Source organism: Lepisma saccharinum, chromosome 20 (assembly GCF_977018435.1).
Source record: "Lepisma saccharinum chromosome 20, izLepSacc3.1, whole genome shotgun sequence".
In the NCBI taxonomy this organism is placed as follows: Eukaryota; Metazoa; Arthropoda; class Insecta; order Zygentoma; family Lepismatidae; genus Lepisma; species Lepisma saccharinum.
Window position 1 is genome coordinate 1,910,039 of NC_139248.1, and position 26,121 is coordinate 1,936,159.

Genomic DNA, 26,121 nt, shown 5'->3' on the forward strand with positions numbered 1-26,121 from the left:
TGTCCGGCATCCGGGAGGAATTTGAAAAATATCATAAATGTCCTACATTTTGAGCATCACATAATATTAATTAGGACAATACGTGTTTCAGTTGAACAAAAAGAAATCATGCAAGTTACGAGCCCATGGACTGCACACTCAAGCTTAATAGTGGAAGATATTTTGATTCAATCATTGCCCAAAAAGAGAATATAAGTTTATGCTAGAAGAACAACGGAATAAATTAATGAACAAAGTTTTGAGGCCACATATTGATGATGTAACTGTTCAATGCACGAGGGTAATTTTTTGCCTTGAGGTTGATACTGATGGAACAAGATGTTTCCCATTTTTATTCATTATTTGTATTGTAAAGCAGGGGTATAGTGAACAAAGTTATTTAGGGTGTCTACCAGTCAAGAATGTTATGAAAGTCAAGAAAAAGTAAATAAATCAACAAGTAGGTCCAGATGTAAATAAATAGTCAAGAAATTGTACTTGTGGTCAAGAATTTTTTCTATCAGAATGACTGATAGTTGATTTAGTTTATTTTACTTAACTTTTCTGCACCTTTGGCTAATCGTGAAGATGAGGGTGGATGGTGGTAAGATAAGATGGATGAAGGGACAATCACAAACATGTAGGTACTACAACACGAGCCCCCACATAAGATTATACTGGCTGTGAGTCCAGACGCCAGAGCCTCGCTAGTCTGCCAAATGCAGTCTAGTATTTATTAATAGATACAATAGGTCAAAATCTCTTATACAGCTTCAGTTTTAATTTTAACTCGCCTTTTGGTGTTTTTCTTTAATTAAATAGATATTTATTTCCTTAATTGCTAATTTCCAACTTTATCTAAGTAGGTGTCGAATAAATAAAGGTTAAGAAAAAAAGTAAAGAAGGCCTGAAAAACTCAACATTATTTGTTATTCAACTAAAAGCTACGCAAGATGAAACTTCTGGAACCATTTTAATTAAGGTAATTCCTGAATATTTGTTTGCCATTACAGGACATAATACAAATGTTGAGAGACTACTTTCACCAGTGGTGAGGCCAGGATTAATCATATAGGGTGCTGAGGGGCCGTGAAATGAAATTTAGAGGGTGTTAAGTTGAAAACAAACATAGCATAAACTTGCATGTGTGAACCAACATTTAGTAGGCGTTAATGACATTATGCCAAGGTTGTTTCATTTTTGCTCGATTTTTGCATGATAACCACATTTTGGATATTTGAAACGAACAAAGCTTGTTTAAGGTAGGCCAATGGTATATATTGTGTCTTACACTCCAAGAAAGTGGTGATAAAGTTACAGTATTAAACTATGTGGCGAAATACCAAAACCAATCTTATTTTTTTTTTTTTTATTCTTTTCTGCCTCTCTTGGCTAATCACAAGGATGAGAATGAATGGCAATAAGATGAAAATGATGAAGGGACATTCACAAACTTGCAAAGTCCAGAGTGCACTATGTGGAAGAGAGATTGGCATGTGTGTATTTTTGGTAAGGGTCACACCTTCCACCCCATCCTTGTTTTAAAAATACACACTTGTTGAACCTTTGCAATGCGACTAACGGAGTTACAAAATTCAGTTATTAATCAAATGTAAAATATGTTATACATGTGACAACTAAAAGAAAACAGTTTCTGAGTCCATGCCAGGGACCTAGAATTTGTGTCCATTGAGATCAAAGTATGCTAGGTAATCTAATATTATTCTATTTGAAAATGAAACTACATGTACAGAAAAATAAAAACAAACCGCAGGTAATGTAGCAGTGGAATTTACCAGTGCAAGAGTTAAAAGGGGCACGGAACTTTGTTTTCGATTGAAAGTAGGCTTTGAATAGGGGGTGTGGAAGAAAATTAAGAGGTGTGCAAGCACCACCTGGCACCACCCCTGACTTTCATTACCATCAGCACAATGTACTCACGAGAGATTTTTTTTTCAAAAGTCTGTAAAAAGAAAGTTTGGTACTGGTCCACATAATTTTAGAGTTTGACTGTCCAATCTCTCATAAATATATTTTGACTCAACCTGATATTTTGAGAAAAATTGGCTCCTGTTACCAGTTAAATCATCTAGTAAGAGGTGCATTGTTTAGTATGATTACAAGTTTGGAAGCTTTGCATTAAAGAATTAATTAAGAAATGTTTTTTTTAACTGAGAAGTGTCAGTTTTAAATTACTCTCTAACGTATTTTATAGAAATATGTACTATTTATTACAAATGTTTTGTGTCCTACATTTTGACTCAATATCCTACATTTCCCTTATAGTGATCTGGTAACCCTAATTATAATGAACTGGCAGATAAAAATGCTAAAGAAGCAAGAATTATGGATCACAGAACAAATATATTATTATCATATACAGATATGTTACCAAGAGTTAAAAACAAAATTCAACAAGATTGGGAGATATGGGTTAAACAAAAATTTACATATATGGGTCATTCATATAAAAATGTACTAAATTTATAACAATTATACATTTAATATACCCAGAAAGTTTTTAGTTTTAATACTAAGATTGAGATCATGTCACATACATTTAAATAATCATTTATATAAAATTAATTTAGTTCATTCACCTATGTGCAAGTGCAATCTAGATCAGATGCTCACCATGACATATTTCAATGTCCACTTTATACCACTCAAAGGGAGATCTTGTTCAAGAATTTAATAAAAAAAGGAATATCTCTCCCAACTTCTTTATCGTGTTTAATATCGTCACCAGATGTAACAATTGTATTTATCATTTTTAGATTTTTTCATAATATTAATTCATGAAAATTGTAAATATTTAAAATATGTAACTTGATATAGTCACCAGATGTAACAATTGTATTTATTATCAATTTTAGATTTTGCATGATATTGATGTAGATAGATATATGATGTATATGAAAACTGTATATAAATTATTTGAAATTGTAATTTGATGTAACAGTATGTTTCGGACACTTGGTGTAGAGCTGGTATATGGCTAAAACCAATAAAGTATGAATGAATGAATGAATCTTATGGACCTTTTTGTAGGCCCAAACAGTGAGCCAATATCAAATACTTTGGAAACAACCAGTTTGTGGATATAGTACCTGCAAACACAAAACACAAAATTTCTGCAACCTTACATACCTTGCTCAAAGAAATGTTTCATACATTAGGAAGAAATTTTAGTTGCTGTGTGGCCTCTTATATAAATCACGTATTTTTTTGTAATTTTGAAGACTGTAAAACCATTTATTCTTTGATTTAGTTAGTGGAAGAACATGAAAATATATACTGGTTCCTGAATATTACACTATTTTTTTTTTCAATTTAGCACATTTGGCTTCGTTATTCTGTTTGAATACCAACTAACTGAACTTTATTTCTGTTAGTAACAAAAAAATAACAAGCCTTCTGATTTTTTGTAACTTGAAATGAAGGATGCAAAAATGGTCGACAAACCAGTTAGTCCCCCTCCCCCTCCCCCTCCCATTGTTCGCAAGAGGAAGGCCGTCAGACAAAGAACTGGGCATATTTTCCCATGCATATCACAGCTTCTTAGAAGGAAAACCCAGCAGCCCAGCAAAGGAGATCCAGAAAAACAGTGATGCAACATGGCAATGTACAAAATTTGTTTTCTTTATTATTTCCCTGAATGGTTTGTTGGTGTACCACACTAACATGTACTATAAGTAAACCAGGCACGTGTCATAAGTTGTTTTCCTGAGGATTCACCAGTCATGGCACATATTCAGTTTCCACAAATAGACTTTCTCTGTCAAAGCAAGCACTTCAAAATTAAGAAGCTAAAGACATTGACACTTGCCAGCGTTAGTCACGTTGTCCAAGATCGAGTCATTTTTTTTTACTCCCACATACTTGAAATGTTTCCGCCTTCAAAAGAAAATACCTGAATGCCTGTATGAGTTATTTTGCTAGTGCTAGTATTTATGTTTAACTTATCTCAAATTCCAACTTTCATTCATTGCTACTCACCCATATCTGCCACAATCTTTATTCTGAGAAGTTTGGCACAAAACTGATGCAAAGGTAAGAGTGAATATATAACGTATTCGCTTGAAACTTGAAGCCCACCAGGCAACAATGCAGGTTCTGTGAGAGTATAAACTGCGCATATCAGTTTTTTTGGATATTAAGGTTCGGCTGTATCTGCTTCCATGTATTTTGCCATTCACCCACCTCAAGCTTCTGCCTGTCACTGTGCCACTCGTTGCTTTCACTATGGTGGGAGTTGTCCTGTGGGGGTGATCAAATGAGAAACTGCAACAGCGCAAAGTGACTTGCAGATTCTTTTCTTAGCAATAGAATTTGGCATGTTACAGCCACAAATACATTACTTAAGGTGCAGAAATTGTAGTGAAAAAGTTAAGGCATTTCGAAGAGAATATCATACATTACTGGGGGATCACTGCTCTAGTGCACTATAGGGACAAGTATCCCTGAAGTATGCATATTTGAAACCCAAAATTTAATGTCATGTGGATATGAGATGTACTGTGGGAAATGTCATGTAAATTACATCGAAATGTGTGTAAGAAGTGTATAATGTAAGAGTGTTAAGAAAAAAGAAATAATACCTCTGAGAGTCTTCTCTTCACCCAACTTCATAATTTTGCCTGCATTGCTGGAATCCAACTTTCTCTTTTTTTTATCTGGGTCTGGCTGATCCTGCAAAGGCATCATTTTAATTTTTTCACATTAGTCCCTTGCAAAATGTGAAATCAAGATTCCACTGTAAGTACATATTTATTGACAAAAACACAAATGAATTGAGCAATGTAAATACAGGGTGTCTACCAGTCGAGAAAGTCAAGGAATCAACAGGTAGGTCAAGAAAGTCGAGAAAAGGCCAAGAAATTATACTTGTGGTCAAGAATTTTTGCTGTTTTTACAGAATAGTAAATTACATTGTTGTATACCTGCACTGGGATTTCATAAAACTGAATTTTTGGAAATCTAAAATTGTATTGAGTTGTGCTTAAGATTTGTTCACTTTGTTACTAAAGAATTACATTCTTGTATGCATGATATTTTGTAAAAATATTAAATAAAGTAATGTGACCACTCCCCCTCAAGCATTAAGTTTGAAACATTAATGTTTACATGCATTAATAATTAAAGCAAGTCTAAGTCTCTTGTTAAAGTACAGCTTCAGTTTTCATCTTAACCGACCTTGTAGGAGGGATTTTTCATTGCATAAAAATATATATTTTCTTAATTTCCAACTATAGCTAAGTAGGGGGCGATTAAATTAATGTTAGAAAAAGGACAATAGGTCAAGAAAAATGAAAGAAAGGTTAAGATTAAGTCAATAATTTTGGATTTGTTATATTGGTAGACACCTTGAAATATTGCCCAAGTTACAACATTCAGAACATTTGTATACAATTGTTAAATCAACTTTGGCAAACTTATTTTGGAAAAACTAAGGATGTGACCCGCATATTTCAGGAACCATTTCGGAACTATTTTGGAAGCTAGAATAAAAACAAAAATGGAATTTTGTATCATAAAATCTCTATCAAATACTACTACGATATAAATCAATGAGATTTTCTTTAAAAATTTACTAACTTTCTTCGAAATCAAGATGCCATTCAATGAAAGACATATCTTAAATATTGCTTTAGCTTTTAAGAAAAAAAAATGCTTCTAATTTAAATTGAACAGATGCACATTCCAGTAATACCAGTACTTTATTGGAACAATATTGTATATTACACTCTTCACAAAAAGTTTGCAATATTGATACGTCAGACAATAGGTGATAGACACAGCCTTGGAATGCAACAACACATGGTATCTGTCTGGTGGACGTTCTCATATTTTTGCCGACATATGCCACCATGCCCACCTATTCTCTAATAATAATAATATTCCAAACTTGTTGTTCCTAATGTAACAATATTCTAAACTTATTGTGAGGAGTGTATTATAATGGGTTTACATTGTTATTACATTGTTACATTTAGTACTAACAGTACTAAAATAAGGTAAGAAAGATTAAGGTCAGGTGATATTTTATCAATACTGATATTTCTGCAAAATGTCAAATAAAAACTAGGTACATATGAGGGGGACCCAAGAGAAACTGGAACTTTGCAGAAGAAACTTGTGTATTTATTTTTTAGGTGTTACAAATTTAATCTTCTTCAAAGTACTGTCCATTTGATGCAACCCACTGGTCTAAATGTGTTTTCCAGCAGTCTTGAAACTCTTGCAAAGTGATGCCTTTTAATGCATCCATATTTTTTTTCTTCACCTCATCCATGTCCACAAAATGTTTTCCTCTGAGTACTTTCTTCATTCTGAGGAATAAAAAGAAGTCAGCTGGAGCGAGATTGGGTGAATATGTCAGGTGGATTACCTGGATCGTGCTGTTTTTGGTTAAAAATTGTTTCACACTCAAGGATTTGTGCACTGGCACGTTGTCGTGCTGAAGCCACCACTCCCCACTTTGCTACAACTCTTGGCATTATCGTCTCATGTGTTATGCAAATGTTTCAGAAGTTGTACTGTGAAAACCATTATGATTTAATCCTTTGATATTACTCTTTGTGAGATAGTGCTGTATAAGGTTTTTTTAAACTGTTCTCTTGTACTTTAAATAAATAAACTATTATTATATATATACCCGGTCGGTTCAAATCCGGGAACTTTTCTAACGATGGAAGCGGCCCGCGTGCCCACCCAGCGTTGAATAACATGGGTACCTGGGGGAAACCCTGGGGGGTAAAGGCGGTCAGGGGTGTGATGCTGATCACATCATCCCCACTCACGACCGGATCAAGAAAGTGTGGGGTGTTACCCCCACACCCCCTATATGCCTTCATGGCATGGTGCTCTTTACCTTTATTTTTCTTTTTTATATAAACGGGCAGACTTTACTGCTCAATTAAACAGATGAGTGAATATCTAGTACAAATGTTATTTCATATATTTTTTGCACAAATTTCACTGTTAGTATACTGAAATTCACAGTTATTGTATTTTGTTTTGAACTTTTGAATACATAATTTACAAAAGGCTGTAAACGTTAAAGGAAAATTTTACTCATAAGGTTTATGTTGTGACCTCTCCCCTAAAACTTTTTTTTTTTCAATTTTGAAAACTGTGAAACCATTCATTTCTTGGATTAAATTGTAGATCATGGAAATAAAACCCGGTTCCTGTTTTCTCCTTTATTTTTTGTTTCTAACACACTTTCTACCGTCACTGTTCTGTTCGAATATTAACTAAATGAAATTTATTAACATAATAAAATAACAAGCTTTCTGCTTTTTTGTAATTTCAAATGAACGATGCCAATTTCCATGGGGTGGCAACATTCCTCTTTTGACACCCCCTTCCCCTCCTTCTGACTCCCATGATTCCAACTGAAGAACCAAAGTAAAAATGCACAAGATCAAAAAAGTTGAGTGTAAAATACACAAACCATATTTTACCATTTAATCCACAGAAAAAATGATTCTACAGTTTTCCAAATTCCAAAAATTAGATATTTTAAGTGAGAGGTTGCACAACATAAACTTTTGACCACAATTTACCCCTAAGTTAAATTATTTTCTTGAACAAGGCGTGTGAATGTAAATAACAAAATATAGTAGTATGCATTTCAGTACACTAACTGTATTCGAAATGTGAAATAATAATAATATTAATAATAATAATAAAATTAAGAAAAGACAGTTGTGCTTCATATTCGCTCATCTGGTGGATCGAATAGAACAGCCTCCCCAAGGAAGGATGTATTATAGGAATAAAAAACTGCTTTATTTTATTCGTTTATAGTAGTTACTGGTGTACAATAACAATTAAAACCATTATTATTATTATTATTTCTACTGTTTTAACTTTTATCAGAGCCTGAACACCTTCCCCTGTACAAAAATTCCTGGATACGCCCATGGTAATGCACGACAATGTAATCCAATAGAACAGTGTTTTTAGTAACTGCCACTTTTACATAGCTTTCACAAACCAATTTCATTGTTCTTGTAGCTTATCATTCATGTGGCCTAGCCATGCAAATCGCATCCAGGCAAGTCATATTTTTTTTCATTTGTGGGTACATTGAGAAATATCTGGTACTTGTTTGTGTATAATGGTAAAATCTTTATTTTCCATTGTGATATTAACAACACTGACCAACTACAAAATTGGGGCTGCTCTGCTCTTGTAACTCGCAAGATGGAAATGTGTTGTTTCTGTACAAGGCAACAATAAAATTGTATCTGTAACGTTAACTCGACAGAGAAAACTGTAGTTCAGCGCTGAAAAAATATATTCTTAGTTTACTATTCTAGTCATTCCATATCTTTTCCAATCCATTATCTCATAGCAGGCAAAGACATGTCGTCCTAATACCAAATGCAGCCCCAAAAGCAAAAGGATTCTCCTTGATGCAGCCAACACAAAGTGCAGATGACCGGACGAGCTGAACCACATGTCACACAGGAGTGTTTTGCGTGCAACGCTCGTCTCGAAAATTAGAAACTCAATTTTTTACCTAAAAAAGAATGCTCATGAACGTGGAAAACTGCAGGGGTTATTTGTTGATGGTGTACATTTTAAAAACTGTTTAAGAAAATAGTGGATATGTCCATTCCAGTTTCTTTTGGGTCCCCACTTATACATATTGAAATTCAAGATGCAATCGAATCCAAGGTGCACCTAAATTTTCAACATCCAAAACCTAAAAGGAAGGTGCACCTGGCCAAACTGACTATTTGTCCATGCTTCTTACCAAGCACATAAAGAAAAAAAATCAGAGATTGAGAATGAGTCAAATGATTGCACAAATATGCCAATTTTCAACTGGAATCCTTGTTTATCTATGCATATTTTTCATTGACGAGGTAGGTAAAAGGATGCCTGTAAGAAAATGTATGACAGCTGTACATGCAACATCTCTTGCTGTCCAAAAATCTCTCCACCGTCAGTGTCAAATCCTATTCGTAAACTTTGCTGCAGTGGCAGTCATGCATTACTGCAGTATTGTACATCTATTCTCCAAAGAATTCTACAGGTTGGTAAATGTTGTTCTCAAACAGTCACCATCTTGAAAATGGTGTTTTGAAGCTGATATGACCAGTGCAGTGGCCTTGAGGACATTATGAAATGGCTGCTGATAGCAGTGGCGGATCCAGAAGCTACAGTTGGGAGGGGTGAATTTCAGTCGGTACGTGACCTCACTGAAAATAATTTCTACACTACACTTGCACTGTTTTACATAAACAATATGCAGTACTGTGAACAGGAATCAAGCAGGTTTCCATGTTTTAGAGATTACGTTATTATTTTGCAAAAATAGGGCCCAAAGCTGGAATACATGGTTATTAGTGCATTCTCCCATTGCTACGGTAAACTGAACGATCAAATATGAGGAGTAAGTAAATAAACAAAGAAAACAAAACCTATTATCTCAAGGTTCGATCCCCTTTTGAAGTATATTGCACAGTGGCTCGGGTCCAAATTTATACTGTAGGTCCACTTCCGATAGCCTGTCGTGAGCTTCAAGTGACTTATATCAAACTTTAAAAAACATTCTCGATCCTGTTGAAAATGGTGATCAGATAGAACATTCTTGAAAAATATCAGGCATAATAATATATAAAATTACTGGGAGGGGCAATCGCCCCTATAACCCTCCCCGTGGATCTGCACCTGGCTGATAGTGTATGTAAATTTGAACTTTGTACAGTGTGTCTTGTAATTGTTGTTGGACTTACAAGTGCTTCATTTGACTTGCCCTCATAACTAATATACTACTTAAGTGCACCAACCTGCAAACTCTGATTTTTAGTTAAGCACGTCACGTACATCTTGTCAAATTCATTAATTGCTAAGAAACATCTCTCGCAAATTATGTCAGTTTCAGCATTCACCTGAAAGATATATACTGCCTCAAAAGACGAGTTATATTGCATAATAATAATAATAATAATAATAATAAATTATTTATTTCCGTAAACCCATGTCCATGGGTGTGGAAAACGTCATACAATACTAAATATTACAAATGGAGTAGGATTACAATGAAAAGAAGAAATGCAATAATAAATCATATGGGTTAAACAGTTATAAGTATCACATACTAAACTAGTAAAATAGAAACTCCAAATATAAGACACAGACAATGTCAAAATAATTTCAATGCTTCAATTTACTAATCAAGTTTACCTATTTAAATTCATTGAGATTATATAGAGGTATATCTGTTTAATTGCTTTCAGTTTCTTGTGAGTTTCTGTAATTTGTTTGATGTGTGTGGGAAGTTTGTTATGGAATTTTATTCCTGCAACATGAAGTGATTTGTCTGAAAGAGCAAGTCTGAGTGCTTGCAAGTAGAAGTTCCCTTTTTGACGTGTGTTGTGTTGATGGGCAGTCAAGTTTTTATCTAATTTACGGTGTTTTAATACATATTCAATTACTTTAGAAGTTTCCTTGTCAATGTTGCACTATGATGTGCCTAATTTTGAATACAAAAGAATTAACACATACTTATAAATAAAACAATTATATAGAGAAATGTAAATACAATAATAAAAATAAAAATAGCGTCGTCGCCTTGTAATCAAGGGGTCCCGGGTTCGATACCCGGTGGAGGCACAAGTGGTTCGGATCCCACTTTAAACTGTAGGTCCAGTCCCAATTAGCCTTACTGTACATAAAGTGGACTTAAAACAACAAATCAACCAACCAATAATAAAAATAGGTATTATAAAATTAATTGGATACACCTCAGGGATTTAAAAATGAGCACATTAAACAAATAATACTTACTTTTATCGGTAAAAGTTTCTCGATCTTTACTTTTAAATTTGCTTCCATTCCTTGGTTACCACTTACTGCAATCATTACTGCAGCATCCTCAGTACAAATAGAACATGCCATTTCTGTAAGTAAACAAAAACTTTTCAGTTTACTGTGCCTTTCAGGTGTGAAGAAATATACCCTAATAAGAAGAAAGTGCCACTAACAGAAGAAATTATACTTTTGAAAAGTGATATGAAAATAGAATTTTAAAATTTTAGAATTACAAAAGACACTAAGCACCAGGAAAAGTACAAAAATGTAAAAAAAACTATTCAAGAAAGCCATAAAGAAACAAAAATCAAATATTTCCAGTAAACAAATAAAACGGATAGACATATCCTTGCAATTAAATGTGTCCCTTAATTCCCTCAGATATGCCGTTTCTCTAAGAATAATACAAACGTCCACCGAAAACTAACATTGGCTTGTCACCAAACGATTCAAGTAAAAATTGCGTGGACTTATCTATGAATTTCTATGTAAGCAAATGGTTGATCCGTGACAGCTAGCCATTTGACTAGCGCAGCCACTTTACTGGCACCGAAGAAACTTCCAAAGCTCTCCCCTCTAGCCCAAAAAAAAGGAAGAATGCCAACTGCCATTACTCAATCGGATCCCTTATATAGGAGATTCTACTTTGTTACATTATTGTTGTTATTCCTGCTACTTACGATGTCAATGTACTCTTGCACTGTGTAAAAACAATTTACCTTTAGGAATCTTTTTAGATGTAACTTGTATACTGGCAATGACTTTATGTTTTTGAATGCATTTGGTAGCATGTTAAATAAGCGTATAGCATTATATGTTACCCCTTTTTGGTAGAATGTGGTATTGTGTAATTCCATATGTAAGTCATTCTTTCCCCTGGTGTTGTAGGTGTGGTAGTGATCTTGTCATCTGTATAGTACCAAAACGACACGTTTCCGGTCATGGGTTCCTTATCAAAACTTGATCTACAACCCCTAGAAGTGTGTAATAGGAATTCTGAATCACCCTGTACATATTGTAGCGTGACGTCGGGTAAGGTACGGGATCGAGTCATGCCGGGACGAAGCTCAGATAAATACGATAGGTCTTAAGTTTGACTTAGCTAACCACCTCTACCCTTAAGGAAGCTGATGAAGGATTGTTGGGAGCCTGTGGTGTTGAATGCTACTCACCCCTTGCTGTAGGTCTGGCCCCTCGACTTCTGGCGTCAGCGACGGTTGTGCGGTGACAGGTGCCCGCTGGAGAGATCGAAGATGGCAATAAGAGACGGCAGGCAATTCGGCGACTTGATTTTGTGGATTGCAGATTCTTCGGCTGGCTTAATCCGGACTGCTTATGGACTTCTCGCTTGTTGCCGCCTCGTAATGTCGCGATCTCTCAGGAGGCCGTTGTCGTCTTCTCGTTGATCAGTTTGGTGGTGATATTGGAGCAAAGTGAGAGATCGATTTACCGTCTCCAGGGGTTTTATACTTTGGATTTGAGTCATGATTTGGTGGACTTTGCACCTCCAGCCGTGCACCTGGGGTATCCCAGGATGCAGATGGAAATTTACAGTGGAGGTGCACTCACCACTGGTGAGGGCCGTTGCCTTGCTGACTGTGCAGAGCCGAGTGAAAAATTCTTGTTGCTCGGCTCTGCATCCGGTGGAATGTGGGGTGAATGAGCGTTCAACTTGCGAGCTTCGAGCAATGTTTGAGGAAAATTGATGTTTCTACCTTTATGCTCCCAATTCCTTCATCAATATATATATTAGAGCTGAGCCGATACAACAATTTGCCAATCCCGATACCATGATCAATTCCTACCGATATTGATACTTGTATAACTCCAGTATAAAATAAAAAAGGCTAGTTACCGAATCATACTAAAGCCAGAATCACACGGAACTGGATTTCCAATAGGAATGCTGTGCGAGATGATTTACAGAGTCTGTAATTTTGATCAAAGCGCTAACGTTTAAACGCACAATGAGTGTCATAAGAATAATTGAAAACCTACTACATTCATGTATGGCTCATGAGTGGTTAATGTCTACCTTTATTCCATCCTGTGAGTGATATTTTAAAAGTGGTGCCAAATGAGGATATTATCATCATTGCAACTACTATGAAATGCCAGAAGTTATCATTTATGTAAAATGTTATTTCAATCAATGTCAAAGTAACATACAATACACATGTAAATGTCTATATTCTAAACCAGTGGTTCCCAAAGCCATCATCTTGCCCGCTGTGGCTGGCTTACAAGACTGCCGCAAAATGTTACAATAATTTCACTGAAATAACACTTACTTGTTAGTCTACACGTGGTTTTAGAATCTGACCATTCCATGATTGGAAGAACACCTAACGGATACCTTTGAAATCAGCATTTAGCTTTTTGATATGAATTCTCGATGCCGTTTGAGTTAAGAATTTTAACAGATTATAGAAGGCAGTTAGTTTGTCATGCGGCCATACGCACAGCAAGAGTTTGTTCTACAAACCAAGTTTGACAACATGGAACTAACTCAGTTTTGATATCAGTAAAAGATGAGAATATACACTGGCAGGCAGTAAAGCTCTGTGAATCTTAATTTCATTTGGGACATCATATTTATGCAAAACTGAATTTTTGGCTGTTGCTGTGATAGCAAGTACAGTGCAAAAATCAACGTGGAACAGGAAATGTGTGATTGATGTCCTCTTTGATACCTAGATTTGAGAAGATATGCAGTGAACATCAGCCTCACCTGTCCCACTAATTACAATTGTAAAATTTATCAATGATACGATTGTTTGAAACAGGTGTTTGTTTAGGACTTTTTACATGTAAAATGTTTCTGAATTAGAAATATGTGTTTATTCTTTATCTTAAGGCAAGCAACCTAAGATAGGCCTACATTGGGACTGGGGCACCATGACACTGGAATTATTATCTAATCTAATCTAATGCAGTTGTCTTTCAGTCTAAGGGTAGCCGGTTCGATCCCTGGTGAAACATATTGCAGTGGTTCATATTCCATTCTAAAACTAAGTCCAGTCCTGATTAGCATATCTGAGCATCAAATGGACTTTAAACAAACTTTACATGTCTCTCATGTCTAATCAAAATATGAAACAAATGTTTCTAGTGCACAGGACTTTCATTACTAAAATACGTAGCTACATAAAATCTGTTTGCTACTCCAGGGGATATTAAGATTTAATTTGGCCTGTAGAGCCCAGAGCCCAAATAGTTCTAGATGTTTTCATAAATGCAAATAGGCCTCCAGAGTGACATAAATAATACTGTTGCCTTACAATAATCTAGGGGTCCCAGATTCAATCCCAACTGGAGGCACACTGACTTAGATTCTATTTTAAACTGTAGGTCCAGTCCGATACAAGTAAGCAGTGTAAAATTTCCACTCCTGATAAAAAAAAATTACACCAGGAAAAAAAACAATTGAAAAGCCAATTATGTAATTCTCTCATCTCACCCCCCCCCAATACATCAATGTGGTGGCAGAAAGGAACCCCTCCCCTCGAGCTATTCTCCTAACGTCTGATGGTGAGTGACAGCTATGGCAGAGTGGTTAGCACTGCGCTACTACGTCAGATTTCCTGGGCTGGGTTCGAATCCCGGCCGGGCAAGGATATTATTTGTGAGTGTCCCTTTATCATATCATCACTCATTCCCATCTTTGCGATTAGCCAAAAGTAGCAGAAAAGCGAAGTAAAATATACAAAATAATCAATCGATTTATCATAGGATAAGAGGCGCATTATGTAGTTGAAAATAAACGTGCAACTTACAAACTCTACTTTTTACATGTCTCGAAAATAATTATATAAATTCATCATGGAAGGTGTATGGTTCGTTTACACTTCACACAGATCGACACAAAAAAATAAAAATTACTGTGTAAGAAAAGTACTTGTACAAGGAAGGTGTGATAAGGTACCTATACATATAACGAAGATGAAAAATGAAAATTGCCACATTTTGAAAGATAAATCGGGTAAGGAGATGATTATGAGTTTCTATCTTGAAACGACATTCCACGACATTATCAAAATCTACGACTAAAAATTTAAAAAAAGTAATTACTCGCAATTAATTAGTTCAATGTAACACATTTTTAAGGAAAACAAGTCTTAATATTAAAAAGTACTTACTCTCTTCCTAATTAATTTTAAAAAGTTTCCTTATCTTAAGGCAAGCAACCTAAGATAGGCCTACATTGGGACTGGAGCATTATTATTTATTTCCTACCCATAGTTTAAAATTATCATAAATTATAATGTGTTGTTCCCTACGTTTGGCGGTATGACGTCATAGTTTTTTCTCTTTGTGTCAAAAGAATTTAATATTTCTTGCCGGATGAAGAAAATAGTAAATTGTGCAAATACATCGTCGCATTAGCATCTGAAATTTAAATTTGAATAAAGTTTAAGAAATAATCACAAAATGTGTTGGGAATTACTCTCATCATCTCTCTTTGATATCTAATTTTACTTGAATATTGAAGTTTATTGTGCATTATTTCGGAAGGAAATTATCAATAGGTAGGTATGTGTCCTATATTATCTCAAGGTTTGGTTTTGATTTGTTGTTTGAAGTTCATTCTTTACACAGGAAGGTTAGTCGGGACTGGATGTACAATTTAACGTTGAATCCGAACCGCTATGTGCCTCCTATAAAAAAATAAAAAAAAATTTCGAAACGTGTAGGGGGCACTAGCCCTCCCAAATTTTCATATTTATTAAAATTTTCAATTTAAGGGTAGCTACTTTTGTTAACCTCCTGGGACGTGACTAGCAAAGTAATGAACAGTAATATTTGTGATTTCGCAAATATAACCGTTCTTTCTAGGTGTTCGGGAAAAGGCACACAAGTTACAAACATATTTTTCTGCTGCTTTCCATTTAAGTTGCACTGCGTCAATTAAAGAAAATATTACAAGAATAATTTAATATTGAGGGTGTGTAAAGATTCTAAACAGTGATGATCCAATATGTATGTTGTAATAAAATTATAGCTTTTTACATAAGTGCTATTTCCTGGACGCTTTTTATATGGGATGGAAACTTTTCAATTCTGCGCACGTACACATAATTTTAGTTGAAAATACAGTCTTATGTATAAACATTGCATCGTTATAAATAACATATTCAGAAGAAAATTCTAAATGTAATTTCAGAAGGCCTCCTCGATGGCGTAATGATATAGCCGTTGCCTTGTAAATAAGAAGCCCCGTATTTGATGCTAGGGAGAGGCACATGCTGTCCGCCTGTCAGTCTGGATAATCGAGGCTAGGGTGTACGAAGGGGTGCTTGCGCACCCCCTTCAACCCTCCTATTTCAACACCTAAGTTGAACCGAAAACTCTAACTTACAGTGTCATGTCATTGGCGTACGCAGAAGGGGGCTGATGGGGCTACAGCCCCCGCCCCAAAATTATGAGAAAAATCGGACTTTTGAAATAAAATCAGCGAAGAATTCGGGAAAAACCTAGTAGTAAATGTAAACATCCTTAAAAATGACTCCCTATTGCCATTTATTTTAGAGAGTAGAAAGTTATAAATTTACGTAATATTGTGTGTACCGTTTCCCTATTGAAAGCAGCCACGTACTATTAACTTTTTACCTTTATGATTCCAGGATAGAAATCATATTTTTTTAAGCAAGTAGGAGCGCACAACTAAAAGTTTGGGCCGGGGGGGCGGGAGGCATAGAGCGTGTTAGTTACGCTACTAACAACAGGCAAACATTGTTTCTACTCTGAAAGAGAAACCGCATATATTTTCCTGTACTGGCGGTAGTTTCTACAAAGTTCAACAGCTTTTGTCAGCATTTTGTTAAGAATTCTTTCTTCTTTTGGTTCTGAAGCGGTCTGTTTGTGTTTGCCCATAGTTCAGTGTGAGTTTTTTTTTTCATTGCTGAGTAACGGTTTTATTTTCCACCCACTTGTTCTCCCTCTTTTCTCCAAGTAGTACTAGAACAAAAATTGCAGTTGCTTTCACGATATCACCAGGTCGTGCTCGGGAAACGCGACCACGAGTTGTATCGTGACGTAGGATTTCTTGTTAGAGTGCCACACACGTAAATTTGCCGTTGCGTAGAAACGAATTTTCGTTTCGTCTCCCTCTCTCTTAGCATCATGTGTTCTACCCTGCTCGAAAACCTTCGCTATTGTTGCCACATTGTCATTCCATTCCTGGACACACTCGCGCAAACATCATTGAAAACAATTGAATAGCGATCCAGCTCGCGGTTCCCACCGTTCGGTAGGGACGCTAATGTGGCAATATAGCACGGCGTAGTGCTTGCTTCTTTTATGCAGTGCATGTTCATTGGCTAGCTAGTAACTAGTGTTGCCAACTGTAATAATGAAGCACTATTTCTGTCACGGAAGGGGAAAAGGCAGGTAAAGTGGCGGTGAGTTTTGTTGGATTGGAAGCACCATATTTTTATTTTATACTAAGTATTTGACCGGTTTGACGTTGTGTGCGTGTATTGCGTGTGTGTATGTAAAAGTGTGTGTTTGCTAATGAACGTTAAATTCCATAATGCCTCCAGTTCTGTCGAAGTTGAAATCAAAAACCTTGCATAGCCAAGCTCGGGAAATTCTAAGCAACGTGCACGAGTTCATGAAGGAGGAAGCCAGTCATGGTGGTAGCATCCCAATAAAGCATTTTGGCAAGAGAGCAGCGAACAGCAGCAACAAATTGTTCATATTTCATAATTTTGGAATTATTCAAAATAAATAAATTATGTGGCTCCAACATCATTTCAACTCTGGCTCCGGCACGTGTTCTTGTAGAAATTGCATAGAGGAGGCTGTCATTTTTGCTGCTTAATGCGATACATATTGTTTTCTGTGTTAAAATTGCCATGCTTTGATGGGTGACCAAGTTCATAGCAGGGCCGGCGGAAGGGGAGGGCGAACCGTCCCATTGCCCAGAGCGGAAAAATTTGAAGAGAAGAAAAAAATAAGCCTATTGAAAACTGTGATCGAGCGAGATATTCTTTTGCGCTGAATAGTATTGAAATAGCATAAGAAGTCTCATTATTTATTTTATATTTTGATGTTTTAGTTAGGAATATATTGATTTTCAATTTTCCGTTGCTGCGTAATGACCGGGGGGGGGGGGGTCGAAATAGAGCGGCATCTGCCGCCAGCTCCCAGGGAGGCAAAATGACTAGCGCCGGCCTGGTTCATAACAAAAGAAAAAGCCGCGCAGCTTATCGTCTAGTGGCAGTATATGTACTTGTTATTGTTGTGGAAGCCGGCATCCTTTGTAAATGTACAACAAAGGCAACCGACTGTCGCCGATCTCAGAGAGGAAATAATAATACTGCTTCAGGAGGAGTGTTATGGTGCAATTGTAGCGGTTTAACACGTTGGCATGTTATTATCTGCCGTTGCAGTTCCATACCAGTGTATACGGGTTTTGGGAGTGAAAAGTTAGAACGCCACCAGTGCATTAATGCAATGAAAAATAATATATATATTTTTTAATTTTGTTTGAAATCACTCAAATAAGGAATCGTATGAAGAAGTCTTCTTTGCAGCATTTTTGGTAATTTTACTTATGTGTTAGTTCATATTTTGCGAATTTTTAGTCCATATGTATGTAGCTACATACAAAGCCACTTGTTAGTACATATTAATCCTAGTCCTGGTATAATGCATGACGTTTAAAACTCAACGTTAGATAGACCTGAATTCTCTAATTTTCTCGTTGTACGTAACAGCTGTGCATCGGCGCACTGCAGCGATTTTTCTATCTGCTCCATTAGCAACACTGCTTCTTTAGTTGTTTCGCGCATTGCACGGCAGAATTATCTGCGCTGGACTCTAATACGTTTATAGGCGTGCGCAAGGGAGCAATAGGGGCAGTTCCCCCTAACTTTCACTTATAAATTAATGTAGAGGAATATTATAATCTTCAATAAAAATGAATGTACGTTTCAAGCAACTGCGGGAGTGCATTATAGCCTATGTAGTTGGTCTATCCCATGGGCGTAACCTGCCGACCACCGTGGCGGAGTGGTTAGCACCGTGCTACGATGTCAGGGGTCACGGGTTCGAATCATGGCCTGGGCATGGATATTTGTGAGTGTCCATCCATCACACATTCCCATCTTCGCAAATTAGCCAAAAGTGGCACAAGAAGCGAAGTAAAAGAAAAGAAATCAATAAACAAATTAACCATGGACGTAACTTGGAGCCTGACTTGGTGGGGGGGATATGATTTGTGTGTAGCAGAATCGAAAAGTTTTCCATCCCATAAATATAGCATCCAAAACTATTTTGCTTTGTAATTGTTACATTTGGAGAATCATAAAAGTTACCCCTCATTACTTTGCCTCTCAGGTTCCAGGTTAATTTTAAGAAACCTGAAAATTTTGGATGGGCAAATGCCTCTTGCCCTCGCCAGTTATACCTATCCCACTTCGTTTTCCTTCAAATTTCTTGTTTCTAACACTCCAACATACTTTATTCATTAATTGTATGTTTATTTCTACGTGGCTACAGAATAAACTGTCTATGCATTGGAAATGAACAAATTATGTGGAATTATTTGAATGTGATATAATAAATCATGTTTTACATGTTCGGGAAATAAAGGGGGCAGAGAACATTGTTGCCACGGAAGTTGGAATTCTTGTAACACAGAATAAGGAATAAGTCCATCACAGTGGCTGCTGGTGGTGTGGCGCCTCTTCTAAACACTTCTGCAAGTAAAAATCGACTTCCTGAGGAATGGCTTGAGTGGTTCAGTGATTCTGATACTACCTCGACTGAAACATATACAATTTTTTTTGACGTGCTGAATATGCATTGTGTTTTTCGTTCATATGAAACAGTGAGAGAGTATTCTCTAAGTTACCATCAAAATCAGATACTCGTTTAAATCAGGGTTGTTCAAGGTCCAAGAATTTTAAATAAATTCAGTTTCGGTCCACGAGAGAAAATCAGCAAGCGTAGGTGGGTTCTGGACAGAATATTTTTATCTGTAAAAGTGTTTCAATTCGGTCCAGTTGCCGCAGCAACTTTTGTTTCGGATCAATTTAAATACGGGCCAGGAACCTTTTTTCCGGATCAGTTTAAACGGTCAAAGTTCTGTATTAAAATGAAACAATACGCAACTTGTACCGAATTTAAATTGTGCGAGAAAAAAGGTTTCGGTCCTGTTACGGGACCTAATAGAACTCATTAGAATGTATGGATTTCTGGATCTTTAACAATCCCAGGACTGGGATTAAAGGTACAGGAATTGGAAAAAAAATTCAATTCCCGTACGGTTCTAGACGTAAAGAACATTTGTATGTTTCAAGTATTTCATTTCGGTCCAGGAACCTTTTTACCGGATCAATTTAAATACGGTCCAGGAACTTTTCTCGGTACTTTAGTATTATACGGACTCAGTGGCGGCGAATGGGTCCCAAAACGGATGGGCAAGATTCCAAAACTAAGAAGGGGCAACGACAGTAGTATATTTCCCTTTTTACCATAAGATTTAGCATAGTGCAAGGGCAAAAGTGGCGAAAAGTGGTGGGGGCAGCCTTCCCTAATCGCCGCCACTGTGGACTACCTCATTTGTCTACGTTAAATTATAGTCCACTCGTTACAGTGTTCCTATTATGGCCATAAGTGTTTCTTTTGCTTTCCCAGAAAACAAATTGTCTGAAATGAGGTAGTCCGTATAATACTAAAGTACCTTTTTTCAATGAAACATTACCGGTATCGAACTTATATTGAGGGGGTCTGCGCAACAGTGGTCTAAGCCACATTTTTAAAAAATAGAGAAACTGCAAGTTAAAGTTAGACAATTGTGGTTTTTCTTGGAATTTGGAAATCCCAATTTTCTTGGTAGTGGTGTGTCCCATGATGCTTGGTTAACTTAACTACAATGATATATAGTGTTTTGTTAAGTAGTTTTAGATATATTGTAATTTTTATGAGGAACCTGCTCATTTTTTCGTTTCTTTTCTCTCTTTTGTCATTAGCTCTAAAACAAATATAAAAAGTGGTGTCTTTGCTATTTTTACGACCATATTATATACCTCTTGTTTACTTTCAACAAGGACGAATGTTGGAGTGACCAGAAAAAATGAACGAACACAATAAGCTCTTAAATATTACCCAAGCTTCGAAAATAGATGCCGGCCCCAGTGGCATCGCGCTACGACGCCAGGGGTCCCGCGTTCGAATCCTGGCCTGGGCATGGCTTTGTGAGTGTCCATTCATCAATTTCATCATATCGTCACTCATCCCCATATTTGATTGAGTTTGATTGATTGAGTTTGTTTTTGAAGTCCACTTTATGCACAGTAAGGTAATCGGGACTGGACCTACAGTTTAAAGTGGGATCCGAACCACTATGCGCCTCAACCGGGTATCGAACCCGGGAACTCTTGATCACAAGGCGACGATGCTACCACTGCGCCATCGGGGAGGCCTCCCCCATATTTGCAACTTAGCCAAAAGTTGCACAAGAAGCGAAGTAAACTAAAGCAAATCAATCAATCGAACATAGGGTCTCCGGTTTCATAGAGCAGTATGCAAAGCACTCGGTCATGAAGACCCTCAAAACTGAAATAATAAGTGGAACAAAAAACCAACCTGATATTAGAGTATTTTAAGAGTTTAGGCAGATTAACAATTCACGTCAACCTACAACAATTTCACCTGTATTGTGTGATATATGGTTCTACCCTAATATAATTGAACGTGCTCTTGAGATAATAGTTACACATTTCCGTCTTGCATCACACAACCTCGACTCGACACGATATGTGCATTTCCTTGTCACTTTTCTGTATTTTTTCTATTTTGGATATATTACGTTGCCTTTTTGCCTCTTGGTTAATCCGTGGCGATGAAAATGATTGGCCAATTGATAACATGGATGTGATGGGGCAAACATGCCTTAATCATGGTTCGAACTTAACACCTCTGTCTTCAAAGCACGTTACAATCTGCTACGTGTGTCTTTTCATCTCCAGTCACCATTAATTTCAAGAGGTAGAAAACGACGTTACTCAAACAAATTGTATAAATAATTTCCATGACCATAAACATTTGTTCAGGGTGGCTACAAACAAGCAGAAATGAAATTCCCTGACTTTTCCAGGTTTTCCAGGACAAAATTTACATTTTTCCCTGACAATTACAAACTAAACTAAATCGATGTTTTTGCAAATGGAAATAATAAACTCATACAGATCCACGTATGGTTTTGTTAAGTACCAATATTATCTTCTATGAAATAAGTAAGTTTAAAATAAAATACTTGATTATTTTTAAAGTTACGACTAAATGAGATAAGAGTGAAGAGTGATTGATCAAGAAATACAATTTGTAATTTATCAATCTCCTTATACATTCTCGGTATTATATGTTGATATTTCCACTGAGGTTTGGAACCCTCTGCTTGTAAGAACCATGCATACAGCTACTTCTCTCTTCTCTGTAAAGCAAACTACTTAACTCTTGCATATAAGTGAAACAACTGAATCGAACAAAATAAAGTGTCATATTTCCTTACATTATCAACGGGATTTCTGCTTCAGTACAGTATATCCAAGTGAAGTACTGTGAAACTGACAACATGCAGTTATACCATTAATGCTGACAAAAAGGGTATGTAGGTATTAGAAATTTAACGCAAGGAATTTATAGAATTCCATTGTATAGGTACCTGATTTAGCTAACCACACATTAAAACAGGAACACACTAAGCCGCACGTCAGGCTAAGTTTGCAGCAGGTTTTATGTATCAATCCGCGCGAGAACTGAGCTCAGAATCTTCCGTGCCAGTCTTGCCTCAACCGCCGAGCTACTTATATCGCAGACACTGAGAAAGTCCACAGTATTGCCAACCGCACAACACATCAAAACCCGCATGCATGTCAAGTGGAATGTATTTTTGCTTCTCTTTGTCTCCTGAAACATAAAATTTTAAAAGTACTTTCTGCGCATATATTATTTAATAAATGTGTCATTAATATAAGAGCGAAATAACTTGTAAACATGAGAGCATGTGTGTATATTTCGAGCACGCAAAACGAAAAATAAACGGAGATAAAAGTAAACAACAATAGGCCCCTCTTGAATTTAATGACAAATTATTGTTCTTGGTTTAGAAAGAAATACATTTATGAAAAACGTGGTTGCTTCGTCCGCAATACATCCGTCCCTGTAAGACACACGCAATTCAAGTTATACCACCAAAAAAGCATGATTTGTTATTGGTGATATGTACAATCAGGTGCATTGTCTGCTGCTATTACTCTGGTTTCAATTTATGAATCACTTCTCTAAACCAGGATTCAAATCTTGGTCTGTCCATTTCTTGCTCATAATCACTCTTTCTTTGCGCGGAACAATAAATATGCGCCTTCAACAAAGCTTTCATTGCCGCCAGTGGGTGAAACAATAAGCCTCCCCGTTCCCCTCATCGTCGGTTTCTTCAGCCCTGGCGGTGGTTTTGCATGGTGGTATCCTTCCATGTTTTATTCCCCCTTCCCCCACCCACCGAGTTGAAGGACGTCTCGTCCAAATAATAAACATGTTTCTTCTCACTGCAACATCTTTTAATACCGCGCAGATTCTTTTGTCGTCAAACAACAAACAATCGTTTCCTCTTCCTAAACTCAAACCGCAAATCATTCAACACCCGTGATACAATTCGTGCGCACATTCACCTCACGCCCTGTTTTACTTTGATCTTGTTGCCGCAAGGAGGATTATGCATTTAAAACAACTTGCTTGACTTTGAAGAGCATTTCCCTTCGGATGAAGCCCAAAATAACATTCGGGTAAAACCGCGCGCTGAACAGGAGATTCAGCCATTCTCGCCGCTCTACAATAAACCTAGGGTTAAAAGAGTGGGATGTGCAACACTGGAATCACCGATTCCACGCGTTCTGCAACGTATTCAGTCTCGCTCGACTCGCTCTAAAGTTTCAGTGTCTCTTCAACGCAATACACATTGCAGTTGGCGAATCTGCGGTTCTAAGTTCGTCTGCACAGTGATTGCAACCAATTAAGTCCATACCTGCTAATGGATGTAATATTTTGTCTGTATATTACAAATTAAATAACTGTTTTATTGCAAGTATGCAGTTGGGTCGGAATAGAACCCGTCTCAGTGGAACTATATTCTTGCGCGCACGTTTGGATCTACATATGCGAAAACCTGCTGCAAGGTTGACTTGACGCTTGGCTTAATAATAAAACCTTCTGAAAATTCATATACGCGAGGCATCCTGAAAAAAGCTCCAATGGTGCCTATACGCAGCACTAGTGGTCAGACAGAGATAGACACACACACATGCAGGTAGGAAGAAGTGGCATGTAGCTGTAATCTGGTCCAGTTGCAATGCAGCAGTTTTAGGACAGTTCTAGGTTAAAAATTGCAGCTCTCATACAGTCTCCCACCGACCGCGATGTAGCCTACATTGCACGCTCAGAATTTGGCACGGAGTCACCAGCAATCGTGTGAGGTGTGCAGACCGGACGTAGTGAGTGATAGTGTAGTCAGACGATGGTGCAGGCAATTCACGAAAGGCCAATCGAATGTACAACCCCATACAGCTGAGTACAAACGGGCCCTTTGCATCACTTCAGGTGAGATATCTTGGACCACTCCCTGTACAGTCGGAGAAAGAATTACCTGGGCCACGGGACCTAGAATTTCGTAACGTTTTAAAGCCTGTTGTTTATGCAACCCAAATAACAAATTGTTCGCTTAAGTTTGGCTGGTGGATCTGAGTTCTCGGGAAGGATTGAGCATTGATAGCATGAGTCACATGACTCATGCCCCAGCAACAACAAACAACAGCTGGGTGCTACGTGGCCTCACGAACATTTCAGCAACTGGTTTCTTGACAAGATCTACTCGTAAGGAAATATTCTTTCGAGTGATACTAGTCATTGTCAAGAAGGTTCACTGAAATGATAGTTCTCATCACAGGCCACATGCCACACGCTAATTGTTTAAGTCCAGTTTATGCACTGGACCTACATATTAAAGTGGGAAACTAAATGTTCCTCTATCTGGTATTGAATTCGGAAGCCTTTGATTACATGTCGAAGACGTTACCACTACGCCATCGGAGAGGCAATGGAACGCCTTGAGAAAGAGACGAATGAAACCATATTTGACGTAAATTTTAAAAATAAGACAATATTTTGTGGTCACAGTTTCGAACCGTGGGAAAGGCATATATATTTTTTTGTCCCATCGTCCATTTCACGAGTTTATAATTCTTCCTCACCGACACGATTAACACGAGTGGTAGAAGATAAGCGAAGTAAAATAACTGAAACAGAAATAAAAGGAAAAAGCGAAACAAATTTTATCCATAATATTCTGCAGTCACTTCAGCCGTGTTCAAGAATGCTACCTTTGAAGAGAGCCGTGGTCTCTAACTTGTCTTTTCCCCTTCCTTTGTGCCTCGATTCCCTCTGTCACGATTGGTTTAAAACTAATTAATGCGACGTTAATTAAACAATCCAAACAACGAAACAATGCACAATCAACTGCTCAACATTCCATTTTTTTTAATCGGAAAACAATTGAGATGCAGTAAAATGAAGCAAGAAGCAGTAATAAGCTGGGAATTTGGTACGGTATAGAATTAAATCGGTAAAGATGTTCCATTTGATTTGATTTTTGTTATTTAGTGTCGCTATTCTTTCACTTTTGGCAAATAGCGACGATGAAGATGAGTTATGAGTGATGATATGATGACATTGATTAACGGACACTCACCAAGAACACCCATGGCCAAGCCGAGATTCGAACCAGGGGCCCATGCTGTCGTAGCGCGCTGTGCTAACCACTCCGCCACGGAGGTTGGTTAGGAATGGACATTATACCATATTTTGTGTGCGCAATTGGGATCAATCAATGGAATGACTAGGCATAATATATTATTAATATATTCATATCATAATATCACGTCATATTATTCGGCACGAAGCAACATCATAGACATTCAATCTTGCATTATTGCCTTTCAACTATTTCTTCGACTTCAGGTTAATAACATCAATAAGAGAAATTATGAAACAAATGATAATGAATGTGGGATATTGACAGTTATTTCGAATTACCTGACACATGCAACATTAAGCAGACTCGGTGAGCAAGCTCATTAAGTGGTCAATCTTCGATCTCGTCACCAAAGTTCCCGGGTTTGAGTACCGTCCTTGTCACAGATGTTTGAGTATTTCGTCATTAATTTCATGTAATGGTCAATCGTCCGCGACTAGGAAGAAAAGTGATGTTACGTAACAAAACTAATAAAAATAAACATGATCGAAGAG

General features: G+C 37.0%; 1 protein-coding gene across 2 annotated transcripts in view; it reads right to left on the minus strand.

Moving 5' to 3' along the window:
- LOC146003667 (uncharacterized) overlaps positions 1-26,121 on the minus strand; it is a 123,799-nt gene that overhangs the window by 16,121 nt on the left and 81,557 nt on the right. Inside the window, exons 1-4 of one of the 2 annotated variants that reach the window (XM_083142023.1) lie at positions 16,743-16,880; positions 10,789-10,901; positions 9,789-9,890; positions 4,581-4,671 (exon numbers count right to left, since the gene is read on the minus strand). In XM_083142023.1, the coding sequence (XP_082998149.1) occupies positions 4,581-4,671; positions 9,789-9,890; positions 10,789-10,899 (304 nt within the window). In that variant the 5' untranslated portion in view covers positions 10,900-10,901; positions 16,743-16,880. Of the gene's footprint in view, positions 1-4,580; positions 4,672-9,788; positions 9,891-10,788; positions 10,902-16,742; positions 16,881-26,121 lie in introns of those variants that run through there. The other variant, XM_083142024.1, reaches the window with a different exon arrangement.